This window comes from Trachemys scripta, chromosome 2 (genome assembly GCF_013100865.1).
Source record: "Trachemys scripta elegans isolate TJP31775 chromosome 2, CAS_Tse_1.0, whole genome shotgun sequence".
Lineage (NCBI taxonomy): Eukaryota > Metazoa > Chordata > Testudines > Emydidae > Trachemys > Trachemys scripta.
This window is the reverse complement of record NC_048299.1, coordinates 26542754-26557763: the sequence shown is the minus strand read 5'-3', so window position 1 is coordinate 26557763 and position 15010 is coordinate 26542754. Positions and strand designations below refer to the sequence as shown.

At 46.9% G+C, this 15010-nt stretch overlaps 1 protein-coding gene across 13 annotated transcripts in view; it reads left to right on the top strand.

The window, feature by feature from the left end:
* CREM (cAMP responsive element modulator) overlaps positions 1-13032 on the top strand; it is a 90546-nt gene extending 77514 nt beyond the window's left edge. For 11 of the 13 annotated variants that reach the window (XM_034760084.1, XM_034760074.1, XM_034760075.1 and 8 more), the window contains one exon: positions 11427-11961. In XM_034760084.1, coding sequence (XP_034615975.1) covers positions 11427-11571 — 145 coding nt within the window. In that variant the 3' untranslated portion in view covers positions 11572-11961. Of the gene's footprint in view, positions 1-11426 lie in introns of all 13 variants that reach the window. The other 2 variants (XM_034760085.1, XM_034760073.1) reach the window with 1 other exon arrangement.
* The last annotated feature ends 1978 nt before the right edge of the window (positions 13033-15010 follow it).

Below are 15010 nucleotides of genomic sequence, written 5' to 3'. Positions count from 1 at the left end.
CCTCCAAAAGAACATGATGGAAACAGTAGTTAACAGAAACATATTTTTTATTATCAACTACACATGGGACTGGGAAGTGAAACTTGGACGGGGGCTTGTGTCAGGCGGGAAGGAAAGAACTTGTCAAACTTTGGGGAATGAGAGCCTTCTGCTGCTCGAGCTCTCTGCAGGGGTGGAGTGAGAGTTAGCAGGGACTCTGCCGCCTCTCCTTCTGTGCACTTTGGGTGAAGGGAGTATGGGACTTGGTGGCGGGGGAGGGCGGTTAGAGATGGACTGCAGCGGGGCTCTGTCCTCCTGCCTCCGTTCCTGCAGAACATCCACAAGGCGCCGGAGCGTGTCCGTTTGCTCCCTCAGTAGTCCAAGCAGGGTTTGAGTCGCCTGCTGGTCTTCCTGACGCCACCTCTCCTCCCGATCCATGTTGGCTTGGTGCATTTGGGACAAGTTCTCCCGCCACTGGGTCTGCTGTGCTGCCTGGGCTCGGGAGCAGGCTATAAGCTCTGAGAACATGTCCTCCCGTGTCCTCTTCTTCTTATGCCTAATCCTCCCTAGCCTCTGGGAGTGTGATGACAGGCTAGGTTGTGAGACAGTCGCAGATGGGGCTGTGGGAATGGGAAAAAGGGAGTGAATTCCTCAGAAAGATAAATGTAGTTGTGAACAAAAAACATAGTCTTTCTCTGTGAACAGGACCATGCACAGCACCTATCACATGCGCACTCAGCACAAGGTCGAATTCTCGGCCTTCGCATTCAGTGTCTGGGGTTTTGCAGAGCACTTTTGAGAACCCTGTCAGGACAACGGAATTGCTCTTTCACGCAGACATGGTAAGCCGTAGATTCGTGGCAGCTTAAAACTTTAATATTAGCAATGGCCTCATTTCACATTGAAATCAATGTCGGTCCCTGCTGCCAGCAATCCGGCAAGCAGGAAGTCTGCTCCTGTCCCACACCCTCGCGGCTGTCCCCGGGAACGATCCCTTTCGGCTGACCCTCTCCCGCCTCCACCGCGTGGCTGCAAACCAGCGGTTACAGTTCTGTAAAGGAACGGTAAAGCAGTCCCAACACTAACATTCCCCTACCTCATTCAAAGCAGGTCATCATGAGCGACATCACCCTCATGAGGATCTCTGAGAGCGACAGACAGAGAATGCTCCGGGAAAGCCTTCAAAGACCAGGGCCGTATGCCGCCATGCTGTGCCAAGCAATGATTCCGGAGTACTTGCTAGTCTCGTGGCGCGGCAACGTGTCCTACTACGGAGGACCCAATAAGGCCGCTCTCCCCAAGAACCTAATGCAGCGGATTTCAAATTACCTGCAGGAGAGCTTCCTTGAGATGTCCCAGGAGGATTTCTGCTCCATCCCCGGACATATAGACCGCATCTTACTGTAGCTGCAGTAGCAGGGACTAAACAGTAGAGCGGCTTGGGCAGGACAATCATGCAAAACCGGACATTGCTAGATTTTTTTCAAATAGTTGCACTGCCCATGACTGAACCGTTAAGTTAATCAAACTAATCATGAGAAACCCATTTTTTAAATTGTTAATAATCATGTTCTGTTACAAATAAATGTTTAGATGTTTACAACACTTACTGGATGATCCTTCACCAGATTCTGTGTCCGGGGTAACGGCTGGGGAGGGTTGGTAGGGGATCTCTGTAAGGGTGATGAAGAGATCCTGGCTGTCGGGGAAATCAGCGTTGTGAGCGCTGTCGACTGCCTCGTCCTCCTCATCTCCTTCCTCATCTTCCCCGTCCGCTAACATGTCCGAGGATCCGGCCGTGGACACTATCCCATCCTCAGAGTCCACAGTCAGTGGTGGGGTAGTGGTGGCGGCCGCACCGAGGATGGAATGCAGTGCCTCGTAGAAACGGGATGTCTGGGGATGGGATCCGGAGCGTCCGTTTGCCTCTTTGGTCTTCTGGTAGCCTTGCCTCAGCTCCTTGATTTTCACGCGGCACTGCGTTACATCCCGGCTGTATCCTCTCTCTGCCATGTCTTTAGAGATCTTCTCATAGATCTTTGCATTCCGTCTTTTGGATCGCAGCTCGGAAAGCACGGACTCATCGCCCCACACAGCGATGAGATCCAAGACTTCCCGATCAGTCCATGCTGGGGCCCTCTTTCTATTCTGAGATTGCACTGCCATCAGTGCTGGAGAGCTCTGCATCGTTGCCAGTGCTGCTGAGCTCGCCACGATGTCCAGACAGGAAATGAGATTCAAACTGGCCAGACAGGAAAAGGAATTCAAATTCAAATTTTCCCGGGGCTTTTCCTGTGTGGCAGTTCAGAACATCCGAGCTCTTACTGCTGTCCAGAGCGTCAACAGAGTGGTGCACTGTGGGATAGCTCCTGGAGCTATTAGCGTCGATTTCCATCCACACCTAGCCTAATTCGACATGGCCATGTCGAATTTAGCGCTACTCCCCTCGTCGGGGAGGAGTACAGAAGTCGAATTAAAGAGACCTCTATGTCGAACTAAATACCTTCGCGGTGTGGACGGGTGCAGGGTTAATTCGATGTAACGGCGCTAACTTCGACATAAACGCCTAGTGTAGACCAGGCCTTAGTAGTTTATAGTTGCTCTAGTTTTATTAGTTAATAGTAGTTCTGTTAGAAATGGGGAGTTTCCCCTCCACCCCGACCTTTCCCCTTGGGGACCTCGGGGCATGCCTTGATCCCCAGGGTTCAAGCCCTGCAAGTCCTGCAATAAGCCCATGCCAACGGGCGACCTCCACGATGCTTGTTTAAAGTGTCTGGTTGAGGCTCACCAAGCTGATAGGTGCACGATTTGCAAGGGTTTTCGACCCAGGACCAAAAAGGAGTGGGATTTCAGGTTGAAACAGCTCCTCATGGAGGCGGCTCTTAAACTGCAGCCTTTCCTCGGCACAGCAGGACCCGACTGTGATGAACTGGGACTGTTCTTAATGTGGTCTTTGAATGCTGAGTGGGGAGTGCTGGCTGGGAAGACAGGGGAGTGTGGCTAGGATGGTCTGCATGGGGGGATGAGAGACTAGCCGTGAGGGAGAATACCTGAGCATGTAACGTGAGAACCCAGGAAGGGGTTAGAGGCCAGGTGACACCGTTGCCCGGGAAACTGGACAAAAGCTGTGGGAGGGGACGCTGGGGAGAGAGGTTCAGAGCTGGCTGGTGGAATGGCTGGGAGGCAGACGGGGCTCTGACCTCCCAAGGGGGCTGTGGTGCCCTGGGACCTCAAGATGGACCTAACTGGGGGGATCCTGTTGTCTGTGCCTGCAAGACCTGTCTTGGACTGTGTTCCTGTCGTCTAAATAAACCTTCTGCTTTACTGGCTAGCTGAGAGTCATGGTGAATAGCAGGAAGCTGGGGGTGCAGGGCCTTGTGTCCCCCCCACACTCCGTGACACCGACACCAAGCTCCTCAGTGCGGAGTGTTCTGGCATCAGTACCAGAAACGGCACTGCAGAAGATCTCCAAGCACAGAGACTTGTGGCATCGTGCCGATCCCCCATGCCTAAGACTGTGGGAACCGCCCGGCACCGGTCCCATTCTCCAGTACTTCAGAAGAAGCGCACCAAGCAGGGTAGAGATGGATCTCCTGTGAGACTCTCCCCTGTGGTCTTGGCCAATGGGGCGTGTCCCAGAAAGGAACACCCGGCCCCAAGATCCTTGGAGTCAGCTCCAGGAACTTCAGACATGCAAGGAGTACCATTGAGCCTGGGACCATTGGACTCCCCAATCCACATGGTGGAGGAGGTGGGCCTGCCATCCACTCCGGACATCTTCAAGGCCGCGCGGGACTTCATTGCCATGACAGCACCGCGGTTTCCAACTCTCCGCAACAAGCCCCCAGCACTGCCGAGGGCACTACCATCTCATGGCAAGCCAACAATGGTGCGCCTGCCCGCATCGCCAGGTCAACGATCCCCAGCACTGGAAAGGGGGCGCCACTCAGAGTCCCAGCCCTGGTCCCTGGATCGTCAGAGGTCCCACTCCCAGCACTGATCATCACTGCGTCACCGATCCCCTCGATACAGATCGAAGTCTCGGCACCGCTCCCCTTCCACATGGCACCATTCACCTGGCCAGCTCCGATTGGCACCGCCATGGCCCTCTAGATCCTGGTCCCCGTCCTCAGAATCTGACACGGGGTCTAGCTACTCACACTGGAGCCGGCACCGTGTGACACATCGGCGGCCTGATGTGGGTACAATGCCATGGCCCCCCAATTGCAAGGACCGGCACAATGGCCTTTTTGGACCGCCTGGGCATATCACCAGTCGTAGGGTACCTTGTCCAAGGGCTCCCAGTTGGTGGCATCCGAGCGCAAGCTGCCAACGGCCTTGCCCAGCCACCCCGCACCCAGGGTGCTGAAGAGATTCTGGTTACAGCACCTTCACCGACACAGACCCCTGCCCCTATGGTGGAACGGGATCATCGACCCAGAACAGCAGGTCGATCAGCAGGTCTCCCTGGACCAAAAGGCCTGGGATGACCTGGTTCTCCCGCCTGCATCCTCATCCTCTTCCCCGGATGAGAAGGTAGCAGGAACTTCGGTCTCAGGACCACCACTCATAGATAGTCGCGCCCATCAGGACTTACTCCGCAGGGTGGTGCGCAACATGGGCTTGCAAGCCGAGGAGGTGGTGGAACAGGAGGACCCAGTGATGGAACAGGAGGACCCAATGGTGGACATTTGGCTGCAGAAGGTCCATCATGAGTAGCGCTTCCACTCATTAGGACCATTCAAAACAACACCAAAACTGTGTGGCAGATGCCGGCCTCCATCCCCCCAATGGCCAAGGGAGTAGAATGCAAATACTTCATTCCCTTACAGGGTTACGAGTATCTGTACTCCCACCCACAGCCCTGCTCCTGGGTGATGTCTGTGGTTAATGAACGTGAAAGGCAGGGGCAACAGGGACCCCGCCTAAGTCCAAGGACTGTAAAAATACTTGACCTTTTTGGTAGAAAGGTCTACTCCATGGGTGGCCTACAGCTCAGGATTGCTAATCCACTGTCGGTCCTGAGTAGATATAATTTTAACTCATGGAACTCCATGCTCAGATTTAAGGAGCTAATACCATTGGAGTCCAGAGGCGAGTTTGGGGCCATTGTGGAGGAGGGCAAGACAGTGGCACAGATCTCTTTACAGGCCTCACAGGACGCTATTGACTCGGTGGCGCGTACCTTGTCCTCTGGCATAGACATGAGGAGGACCTCATGGCTTCAAGTTTCAGGCCTACCCCCTGAGGTCCAACAGACTCTGCAGGACCTGCCTTTTGATGGGACAGGATTATTCACAAAGCAAACAGACTCCAGACCTAAAGGATTCGAGGGCGATGATGAAGTCATTAGGGATGCATACCCCCGCTATTCAGCGAAAACACTTTAAACCTCAACCCCCTCAACATCCTTACCAACCTCGCCCTAGGCAAGACTTTTCTAGAAGGCAAAGTAGGAATAGCAGGCATAAGCCGTCCCAGCCCTCATCATCACAGGGCCAAGCATGCACCTTCTCGGCCTCCAAGCAGGCCTTTTGAAAGTGTGCCTGGGGAAGACATGTCAGACCGTATATTGGATCCTCAACCCTGCTTTTGGAATCGTCTACCCACTTCTACTGTGCATGGTCCCAAATAACATTGGACCACTGGATTCTCCGCACAGTAGAAGTAGAATATTCTCTCCAATTCTTCTCCTCCTCTCCCTCCCACCCCGCTTCCCCGTCCTTCAGGGACCCTTCTCACAAGCAGCTCCTTATCCAGGAGGTGCAATTGCTCCTTGCCATAGGAGCAGTGTAGGAGGTTCCTCAGGAGCTAAGGGGCAAGGGGCTCTACTTGCACTATTTCCTAATCCCCAATGCAAAGGGGGGGTCTCAGACCAATCTAGACCTGCACGGCCTCAACAGGTTCATGGTGAAGTTGAAGTTACCCTTGGTCTCCCTGAGCACTATTATTCCTTCCCTGGATCTGGGAGACTGGTACACTGCCCTCAACATGAAAGACGCATACTTTCACGTAGCTATTCGGCCCACACACAGACGATTTCTGCAGTTTGTAGCCAGCCACAAACACTATCAGTTCATGGTCCTCCCCTTCGGTCTGTCAACAGCCCCACGAGTGTTCACCAAGTAAGTGTATGTCATTTGTAGCAGCCTTCCTCTGCAGGAGGCAGGTACAGGTATATCCTTACCTTGACGACTGGCTACTCAGAGGGGACACCGGGGAGCAGGTGGAGTCTCAAGTCCGACTAGTCACAGCAACTTTTGAGAGGCTGGGTATCCTGTTCAACGTGAACAAATCAACCTTGTCACCGACTCAAATAATAGAATTCATTGGTGCGGTGTTGGACTCGGTACAGGCAAGAGCACTCCTGCCAGAGACCTGATTTCAGACCATGACAGACATTATCCAAAGCCTCAGGTGGTACCTGACCACTACCGTGAGGGGATGTCTGAGTCTCCTCAGCCACATAGCAGCCTGCATTTATGTGGTTTGGCATGCTAGACTGAGGCTCAGACCACTTCAAGCGTGGCTCATGTCTGTATACTGCCTGCGGCGTGACAGCCTGGAATCTGTGGTCACGGTACCAGACCAGGTACTCGAGTCCCTCCAATGTTGGTTCGACCCTCGCACAGTCTGCAAGGGAGTCCCTTTCAACAGCCCCCAGCCCTCCTTGGCCCTAGTAACAGATGCATCAGCTCTGGGTTGGGGGGTGCATCTGGGAGAACTCCAGACACAAGGATTATGGCTGCAGGATGAGCTCTCCCTGCATATCAATATCAGAGAGCTCAGAGCAGTACGGCTATCCTGCCAAACCTTCCTATCCTGGCTCCAAGGCCAGAGTGTGCAGGTAATGATGGACAAGACCACGGCCATATTTTACATCAACAAGCAAGGTGGAGCCCGCTCTTCCCCCCCATGTTGGGAGGCCCTTCAACTATGGGAGTTCTGCGTAGCCCACTTCATTCACCTGGAGATGTTCTATATCCCAGGTGTGCAGAACAAACTAGCGGACCACCTCAGCGGATCGTTTCACAATCATGAGTGGGCCATCCATCTGGATGTCATATATTCCAGCTTCCAAAAGTGGGGGTTTCCCCAGGTTGATCTGTTTGCCACCCGGAGCAACAGGAGGTGCCCAATGTTCTTCTCCTTTCAGAAACACAGCCCGGGTTTGATCTCAAATGTGTTCCTGCTCCCCTGGGGAGATGGTCTCATATATGCCTTTCCACCATTCCCACTCGTGCACAGAGTACTGCTGAAAATCCGCAGACAGAGCTGTAGTAATTCTGCTGGCCACAGCGTTGGTACACCACACTTCTGGAGCTGTCAGTGGACACTCCCATCGTGTTACCACTCTACCCTGATCTGATCACGCAGGACCATGGTCGCCTTCACCACCTGGACCTCCAGTCTCTCCATCTCATTGCTTGGAAGTTTCATGGCTAACTCCAGTGGAGCTCCTGTGCTCAGAACCAGTAAGAAAGGTCCTGCTCAGCAGCAGAAAACCATCCACCAGGGCCACTTATCTGGCCAAGTGGAAAAGGTTCACTTGCTGGTGTGCCCAACATCACACTCCTACACTTCAGGCATCTATACTACTCATCCTGGACTACCTTCTGCACCTCAACCAACAAGGCCTGGCAGCATCATCCATCAAGGTACAGCTTGCTGCTATCTCGGCCTTCCATCTGGGCACATCTGGACGCTCCATATTCACTAACCATATGGTAGGATGTTTTCTTAAGGGCTTGGAAAGGCTATATCCTTGGGTTAGACAGCCTCTTCTGGCATGGGACCTTAACCCGGTCCTCTCCAGATTAATGGGACCCCCATTCGAACCATTGGCGACTTGCTCCCTTCTCTACCTGTTATGGAAGGTAGCCTTCCTAGTCACTATCAAGTCAGCCAGGAGGGTGTCAGAGTTAAAGGCCCTTACCTCCGACCCACCCTACATGGTCTTCGACAAGGACAAGGTACAACGCAGACCTCACCCAGCCTTTCTCCCTAAGGTAGTGTCACAATTCCATACTAGCCAAGACATTTTTCTACCTGTCTTCTATCCCAAAGCACACAACAGTACCCAAGAGCAAAGGCTGCACTCATTGGATGTTTGGCAGGCATTAGCATTCTACATTGAACACATAAAGTCACTCAGGAGTCGAACCAGCTTTTCGTGGCAGTGGCAGACCTCATGAAAGGACTCCCAGTCTCCTCTCAAAGATTATCTTCCTGGATCACGGCCTGTATCCACACATATTATGAGCTGGCCAAGGTTCCAGACCTACCTCTTAAGGCTCATTCCTCCAGGGCACAGGCCTTGTCAGCTGTGTTTCTGGCCCAGATCCCATTACAGGAAATCTGCAAGGCAGCTACTTGGTCCTCAGTGCATATGTTCACCTCTTACTATGCCATTACACAGCACACTAGAGATGATACAGCTTTTGGCAGAGCGGTGCTCCCATTAGCGATTCCTTGACTCCAGCCCCACCACCGGGGTAGAGCTTGGGAGTCACCTGATTGGAATCTACGTGAACAAGCACTCAAAGAAGGAAAAACGGTTACGTACCTTCTTGCAACTGTTCTTCGAGATGTATTGTTCACGTCCATTCCAATATCCACTACTCTGTCAGAGGAGCCGGCAAGAAGGAACTGAGGAGGGGCTGGGTCGGCAGGGTCATATACTGAGCGCCATGAAGGCACCACTTCAGGGGGCTCCACAGCTGATCCCAACGGGAACTGCTGGGGGGGGAAATTTCTGGCAACTGTGCACGGGGCACGCGCACACCTGATTGGAATGGATGTGAACAACACATCTAGAAGAACAACAGTTACAAGAAGGCGAGTAACTGTTGTTTTTTTTTATATAGTGTAGTCATAATATGTAATGTGTGTCACCTGGACTCTTCAGAGCCTGGGAAGAATGGCTGCATCTCAGTCCTTTCAAATACTTCAGAACCCTGTCAGCAGACAGGCAGTCTGGAAATCTCCACGGCTAGAAGCATTCAGCCCTTGGAATAGATCTCCTAAGTTGCTAGTGAAAAAGAAATCTGTAGCCTGTATCCAAAGTGGTACAGGTATTGGGACCCAGCCCTCTAGCAGATACATCTCTCAGTTCTGTTCTTCCCCAGTGCACTTTCATTGGCTCAGCTCTCAGAGAGTGGTGACCCGTCAGGCCCCACAGATTGCCCACAATGAAAACTTCCTATACAACTTCAGAAAAAGCTAATGAGCATGTCTAAGTAACTGCCACACCCTATTTCTGGATCCTTCTAACTAAGTTGCCCTGCACTGCACTCTGTACATATGGGGAGACAGTATTCTAAGGCCTTGGCTACACTTACCAGCTAGTTCGACGGCTGGAAATCGAAGTTCTGGGTTCGACTTATCGCGTCTAGTCTGGACGCGATAAGTCGAACCCGGAAGTGCTTGCCGTCGACTGCGGTACTCCAGCTCGGCGAGAGGAGTACCGCGGAGTCGACGGGGGAGCCTGCCTGCCGCGTGTGGACCAAGGTAAGTTCGAACTAAGGTACTTCGACTTCAGCTACGTTATTCACGTAGCTGAAGTTGCGTACCTTAGTTCGAATTGGGGGGGGTAGTGTAGACCAAGCCTAACTAAAATCTATATCTCCCCTCCACTGCTTCTCTCTCTCCTTCTTTGGGACAAACAAGGTCAGATGATGCAGTATAAATAGGGTTGCCAATTTAGGTTGGATGTATTCCTGGGGGTTTCCTCACATGACATAATCTTTAGTTAAAGATTAATCTTTAATTCCTAGAGGCTCCAGGACAATCTTGGAGGGTTTGCAACCATAAGTATAAAGCATGTGGGTTACAGTTGCTGTCTGCTTGTGCCTTTGGAAGGAAGCATAAAATTATTGCTGTCTGAAACTCAGATATCTGCATTATTTTCAAAACCTTTATGCCAAATATACATCAAATATATAAATCCTGCAGGATGAAAAATATTTGTGTGATTAAAATCAGTTATTTTCTCTGTAATACAAATTACATTATCTCTTTTGTGGTTTGTATTTTTTTAAATATGAACTACATTTAAATTTGGTGGGTGTGTAATGAAGTATCTATCCAGTGTGTACTGTAAAAGAAACTTTTATTGTATTCTGAAATGATTGTTGCAGACTGTTACATGATATGCTGGGAGGAAGATGTTTTTGAAAAATAAATAAAACTGTCATAGTATAACTTCGGTAGCTTTATGTGTGACAGTTGGTGCACTGGGTCACTTTTGGATATGTTTTTTAATTTCTTGGGATGTACTTTGGTGTGCAGAATAAGCGAAACTACCTTGCTTTCTTCATGCATTACTTTGACTTTTATAATGGTGTTGTTTTCTCATCTATGCATGTGCATACCTGCTGCTAACCTCAGTGGAAGGCATGCACTTAGCAGGAAGAAATAGACTCCTATGTAGAGCTCTAAATTACTGAATCGCTGCATCCTTTCTCATTGCATTCATGATATTGTGTTGCTCTCTTGCCTGTCTTCATTTTAAATCACTCATAAGGATTGTTGTGTTTTCATACTGCTTCCTTTTCTTTTTAATTCTTTTCTCTTCAGTTTTTGAACTAGTTTCACACCCCTTTCTTCAGAGCATACAGGAAAGCATTTTTCTTAATATATGATGACAATTTATAACATCATCCCTGAAAATATTAAGGGGTGGGATTCTCAGAAGTGCTTAAATACCTAACGAAGTTAGGTGGTAACTCACTTAAGTGCTTTTGAAAATCCTTCCCAAACTGCTTAACTTTTATGTAACAGAATTCTGAATAGATTTGTGAAATGGGTGGTTGTCTTTGCATAAAAAGAAGAATCAGGATTGTATGAGTACAAGTGAACATTTTTAAAGAAAACAATTATAACCATACTGAACTATAACTAACCCTAACCCATAGTTTTGCAAAAGTAAGGTCAAGGTTACATTAAATTGATACTTAGCGTTTAATCTGGTGCTGCTACATTAAATGTTCTGAAAGGTAATTCTGTAACATTTTTGGAGTTAAACTTTTTGATTGCAGAATATGATACCCTAAATGCCTTCATAAGCACATCAAAATGGGATGTGATGGGAACAAAAAAATGCTATTTCCAGAAATGAAGGCAGTAATTTAATCATAACAGTGCAGTTGAAGGCAGTTCATTAACATCTGATTATTGTCCCCACTGTGTGTGTCTCAGTTCATGTGAGTAAAAGTTCATTCATCATACTGTAGAAGCTGAGCAAACTATATTAATTAACAAGCTGTTCCTGTTGTCTTAAGTTGCTGTTTAATGGTGCAGTTGTCTACAATTATTGCTTAGCTTTCTTTTTGTCTGACACATGATTGATTTATTGTGGAATTGTAGGGATTTCAGGTAATTTCACTTATCCAGTCTTTGCCGTGTTGTGGCTGTTCCTGTAGTTATTTGCCTTGTGTTGGTTCTAGGGAAGCTGCTCGAGAATGTCGCAGAAAGAAGAAGGAGTATGTCAAATGTCTTGAAAATCGTGTGGCTGTGCTTGAAAACCAAAACAAGACACTGATTGAGGAACTCAAGGCCCTCAAAGATCTTTATTGCCATAAAGCAGAATAACTGTCTTTGACTTGGACCTTGTTTACTATGAACTTTAATCAAGATTGCCATGTGAATTTGAGGAAGGGACACTTGTGACCCTTGTGAACCCAATTTTGCTTAGTGTTTTCAGACTGATTTGGGAAATTGTTCCAAAATTTGGAATGCTGTCATGGTCCCCATACTATACTGAGCTTTCTTCAATCTGCATTTTTTAATAGCTGCAAATGGCGTTTTTGTTTGCACTCTTTACTTCTGCTTTTTGCAGGGAAGCTGCTAAAGAATGTCGACGTCGGAAGAAAGAATACATAAAATGTCTGGAGAGTCGTGTTGCAGTGCTAGAAGTTCAGAACAAGAAACTTATAGAGGAGCTTGAAACCCTAAAAGACATTTGTTCTTCCAAAACAGATTAGTAGAAATATTTATTATGCTGTGAACTGATTACAACATGTCCAGTTGCTTTTGAAGACAATACCTAGCCAATAAGAATTACGACTTTTTCTTTGTGTCATTTATCTTATACTGCAACCCCTAACATTCCTGAAATACTTTTTTGCATTTTGTAGATTCTTAGATGTAACTTCATTTTTTTTCCAAAGGAGACAAATGTTAAAGTGTGTGTAACATGGTTAAAAGTGCAACATTTATAAGAGCTGTTCCATTGCCATATATTTGCATTTACTACTTTTTACGTGTTATTGATAGTGACCTACACACAAAAATATTGTACAGGTGTTTTAAAGTGAATTATCAAAGATAATGCATCCAGTAATACAACAAAATTAAACTACCCAAAGTATCTCAGGAAAGAGTTTATATAAAGTATGTTATGATTACACAAATGTATTAGAATACTAGACTATTAATTTATGGCCAATTTTTCTTAGTTGCTTTGCCAAGAAAATATTGTATTTCTGTCACTGAGTGCCATGGTTGAAGACAGTTTTTAATAGAACCATGTTGTTTACCCTTTGTAGCATTTGTTGTTCATTTAAATATCTGGCATGTTTAAACTGTTTTTAAACTGATGGTGCAATATGAAAAATACCTCGGAGAAGGTTTTAGTATAAACTTTATATAACTTAAGCAAGCTCCTCAATATTATAATATAAATATTTTAAACACCTGGATGAAGTTACAAATATCTGTTAGATGGCTCCTTGTTACTTCTACTTCAAGCATTATACAAAATATCTGATGTATTAGTGGATTATGTATCAGAATTGACTTTGCATCCTGAATGCTAACTGATTAATGTTCTGAACAGGACCAAACTGTTCATTATAATGGGGGCTGAGATGTGGAATCCTTTTTGGTTTTTCTATGAGATGGCAAAAGGGACTGAAGATTTCTTTTTCTTTTTTTTTTTTGGTCAGGGTCACTCTGCAGCCAACACTAGTTCTCTGCTGACTTATGGTGTTTCACAATGGCCTTTAAATGCTGAATGTTTTTAAAAATAAATCTATTCCAAATTGGTTGAAATTTCTAGTAAACTCAACTTTCCATTGTGCCTTGGTGGAAAATAATGCTTAAATTATTACATGTTTATATGACTATTTTATAAAATAGATAATATTGTTGGAGTGATCTAATTGTTCAGTGTTAGGTCCAAGTTGTGAGTAAAAATCTTTGGACATATCATTGTAACTGGTCACCCACATTGCCTTACTTATAAAAAGTCAGGGAAGAAAAATTTCATTCCTGTTTAATTTGTTTTACTGAAAATAGAGGATGAAATCTTGCCCCTCCCCCATTCAAAACTCCCATTCACTTTAGGGGGCTCAGGATTTCATCCAAGGACTGAAAGTAGGGAGAACATAAGAATGACCATACTGGGTCAGACCAAAGGTACATCTAGCCCAGTGTCCTGTCTTCTGACAGTAGTCAATGCCAGGTGCTCCAGAGGGAATGAACAGAACAGGTCATCATCAAGTGATCCATCCCCTGGTGCCCATTCCTAGCTTCTGGCAAACAGAGGCTAGGGACATCATCCCTGCCCATCTTGACTAGTAGCCATTGATGGACCTATTCTCCATGAATTTATCTAGTTCTTTTTTGAACCCTGTTATAGTCTTGGCCTTCACAACATCCTCTGGCAAAGAGTTCCTATCCTTCCCTATGTCATTGATATCTACATGACCACCGACTCCTCCTCAGCACTACATATAAGTCTATCTAGATGTCTTGAGAGATCCGCAACCTTCGCACCAGGCAGCCAAGTCACTATGCAGTTCTCCCGGTCATCACAAACCCAGCTATCTATGTTTCTAATGATCGAATCCCCCATAACTATTATCTGTCTCTTCCTAATAACTGGAGTTACCTCCCCTGGAGAGGTATCTCAGTGCGAGAGGTTACCATGACATCCTCTGGAAGGAGGGTCCCAACTATGGGATTGTTTCCCTCTGCTCCAAAACCTTAGATTAAGTATTTATGCAACCTGATCAGCTAGACTTCAGAGAATGGGATATCCTAGGCAGATACAGCAGAGGCCTTAATTCTCAGGGCCTTGATTTCTTTAGGTTTAGAAGCTAGTGTTGAATAACTACAAGGTTGTGTTTTTAGGAGAAGAAATTTCCATTCCACTGTATCTTCCCAGAGCACACTACTATAATGGAAAACATAAATCATGAATGGGATCAGCAAAACTGATACTTCAAAATCCTTGAAATGCAAATAACTAGTTTCTTCTCAGTAGGAGGACTGATATTTTTATATTCTTAAATTCCACCCCTATCTCTTAAACAACTTCTGTGTTCTAGTGTAGCCATGAGCTACAGGTCAATTAGCTCCTGATTCTATGTCCTTTCCAGTTGACCTGGCTCTCAGAAGAGCCATACTCAGCAACATGCTTCAGTCTTAATGTGTTCAGTCCTCCCTGATGACTTGGGGCAAGCCTTTGAGATGGTAATGGATTATGTAGGGAATGACTAAAGTAGTAGGATTCCTGAAGGGTAACTTTAAGTTCACTTTCCTTTTCTATGACAATATATTTTATGATGCTTGCATAACATCTACAGTTACGACAGTTGCCATAAAATTACAAAGGTTGTGCACAAAGCATAAAGTGATCACCTCCTGGGTCTGGAAGAGCTCCCTCCTTGCACTGTATAGTATCGCAAAATTAGGTGCATTGTGCGGTTATGCCTGTCTTTGAAGCATCTAGTGTTGGCTACTGTTGGAAACGGGAACAAATGGATTGCATGTTTGTTCCAAGTCTGTACAGCTTGTACTATGGGCCCTCCTTTGTTCAGGATTCTAGAAGACACATTTATTATATGTTCTGTAATTAAAAATTCATTCTTCCACAGGGAAATTTTTTTGTAAACAATGGAAGCTAAACCTAAAAGATTTTCTGATAGGTGGTTATCCTTCTGAAAAACTCTCATTTAGAGATTATTTATTTACTTATCCACAGCAATGAAAGGTATCATATTTATATACCTTCAGAAAAATCCAC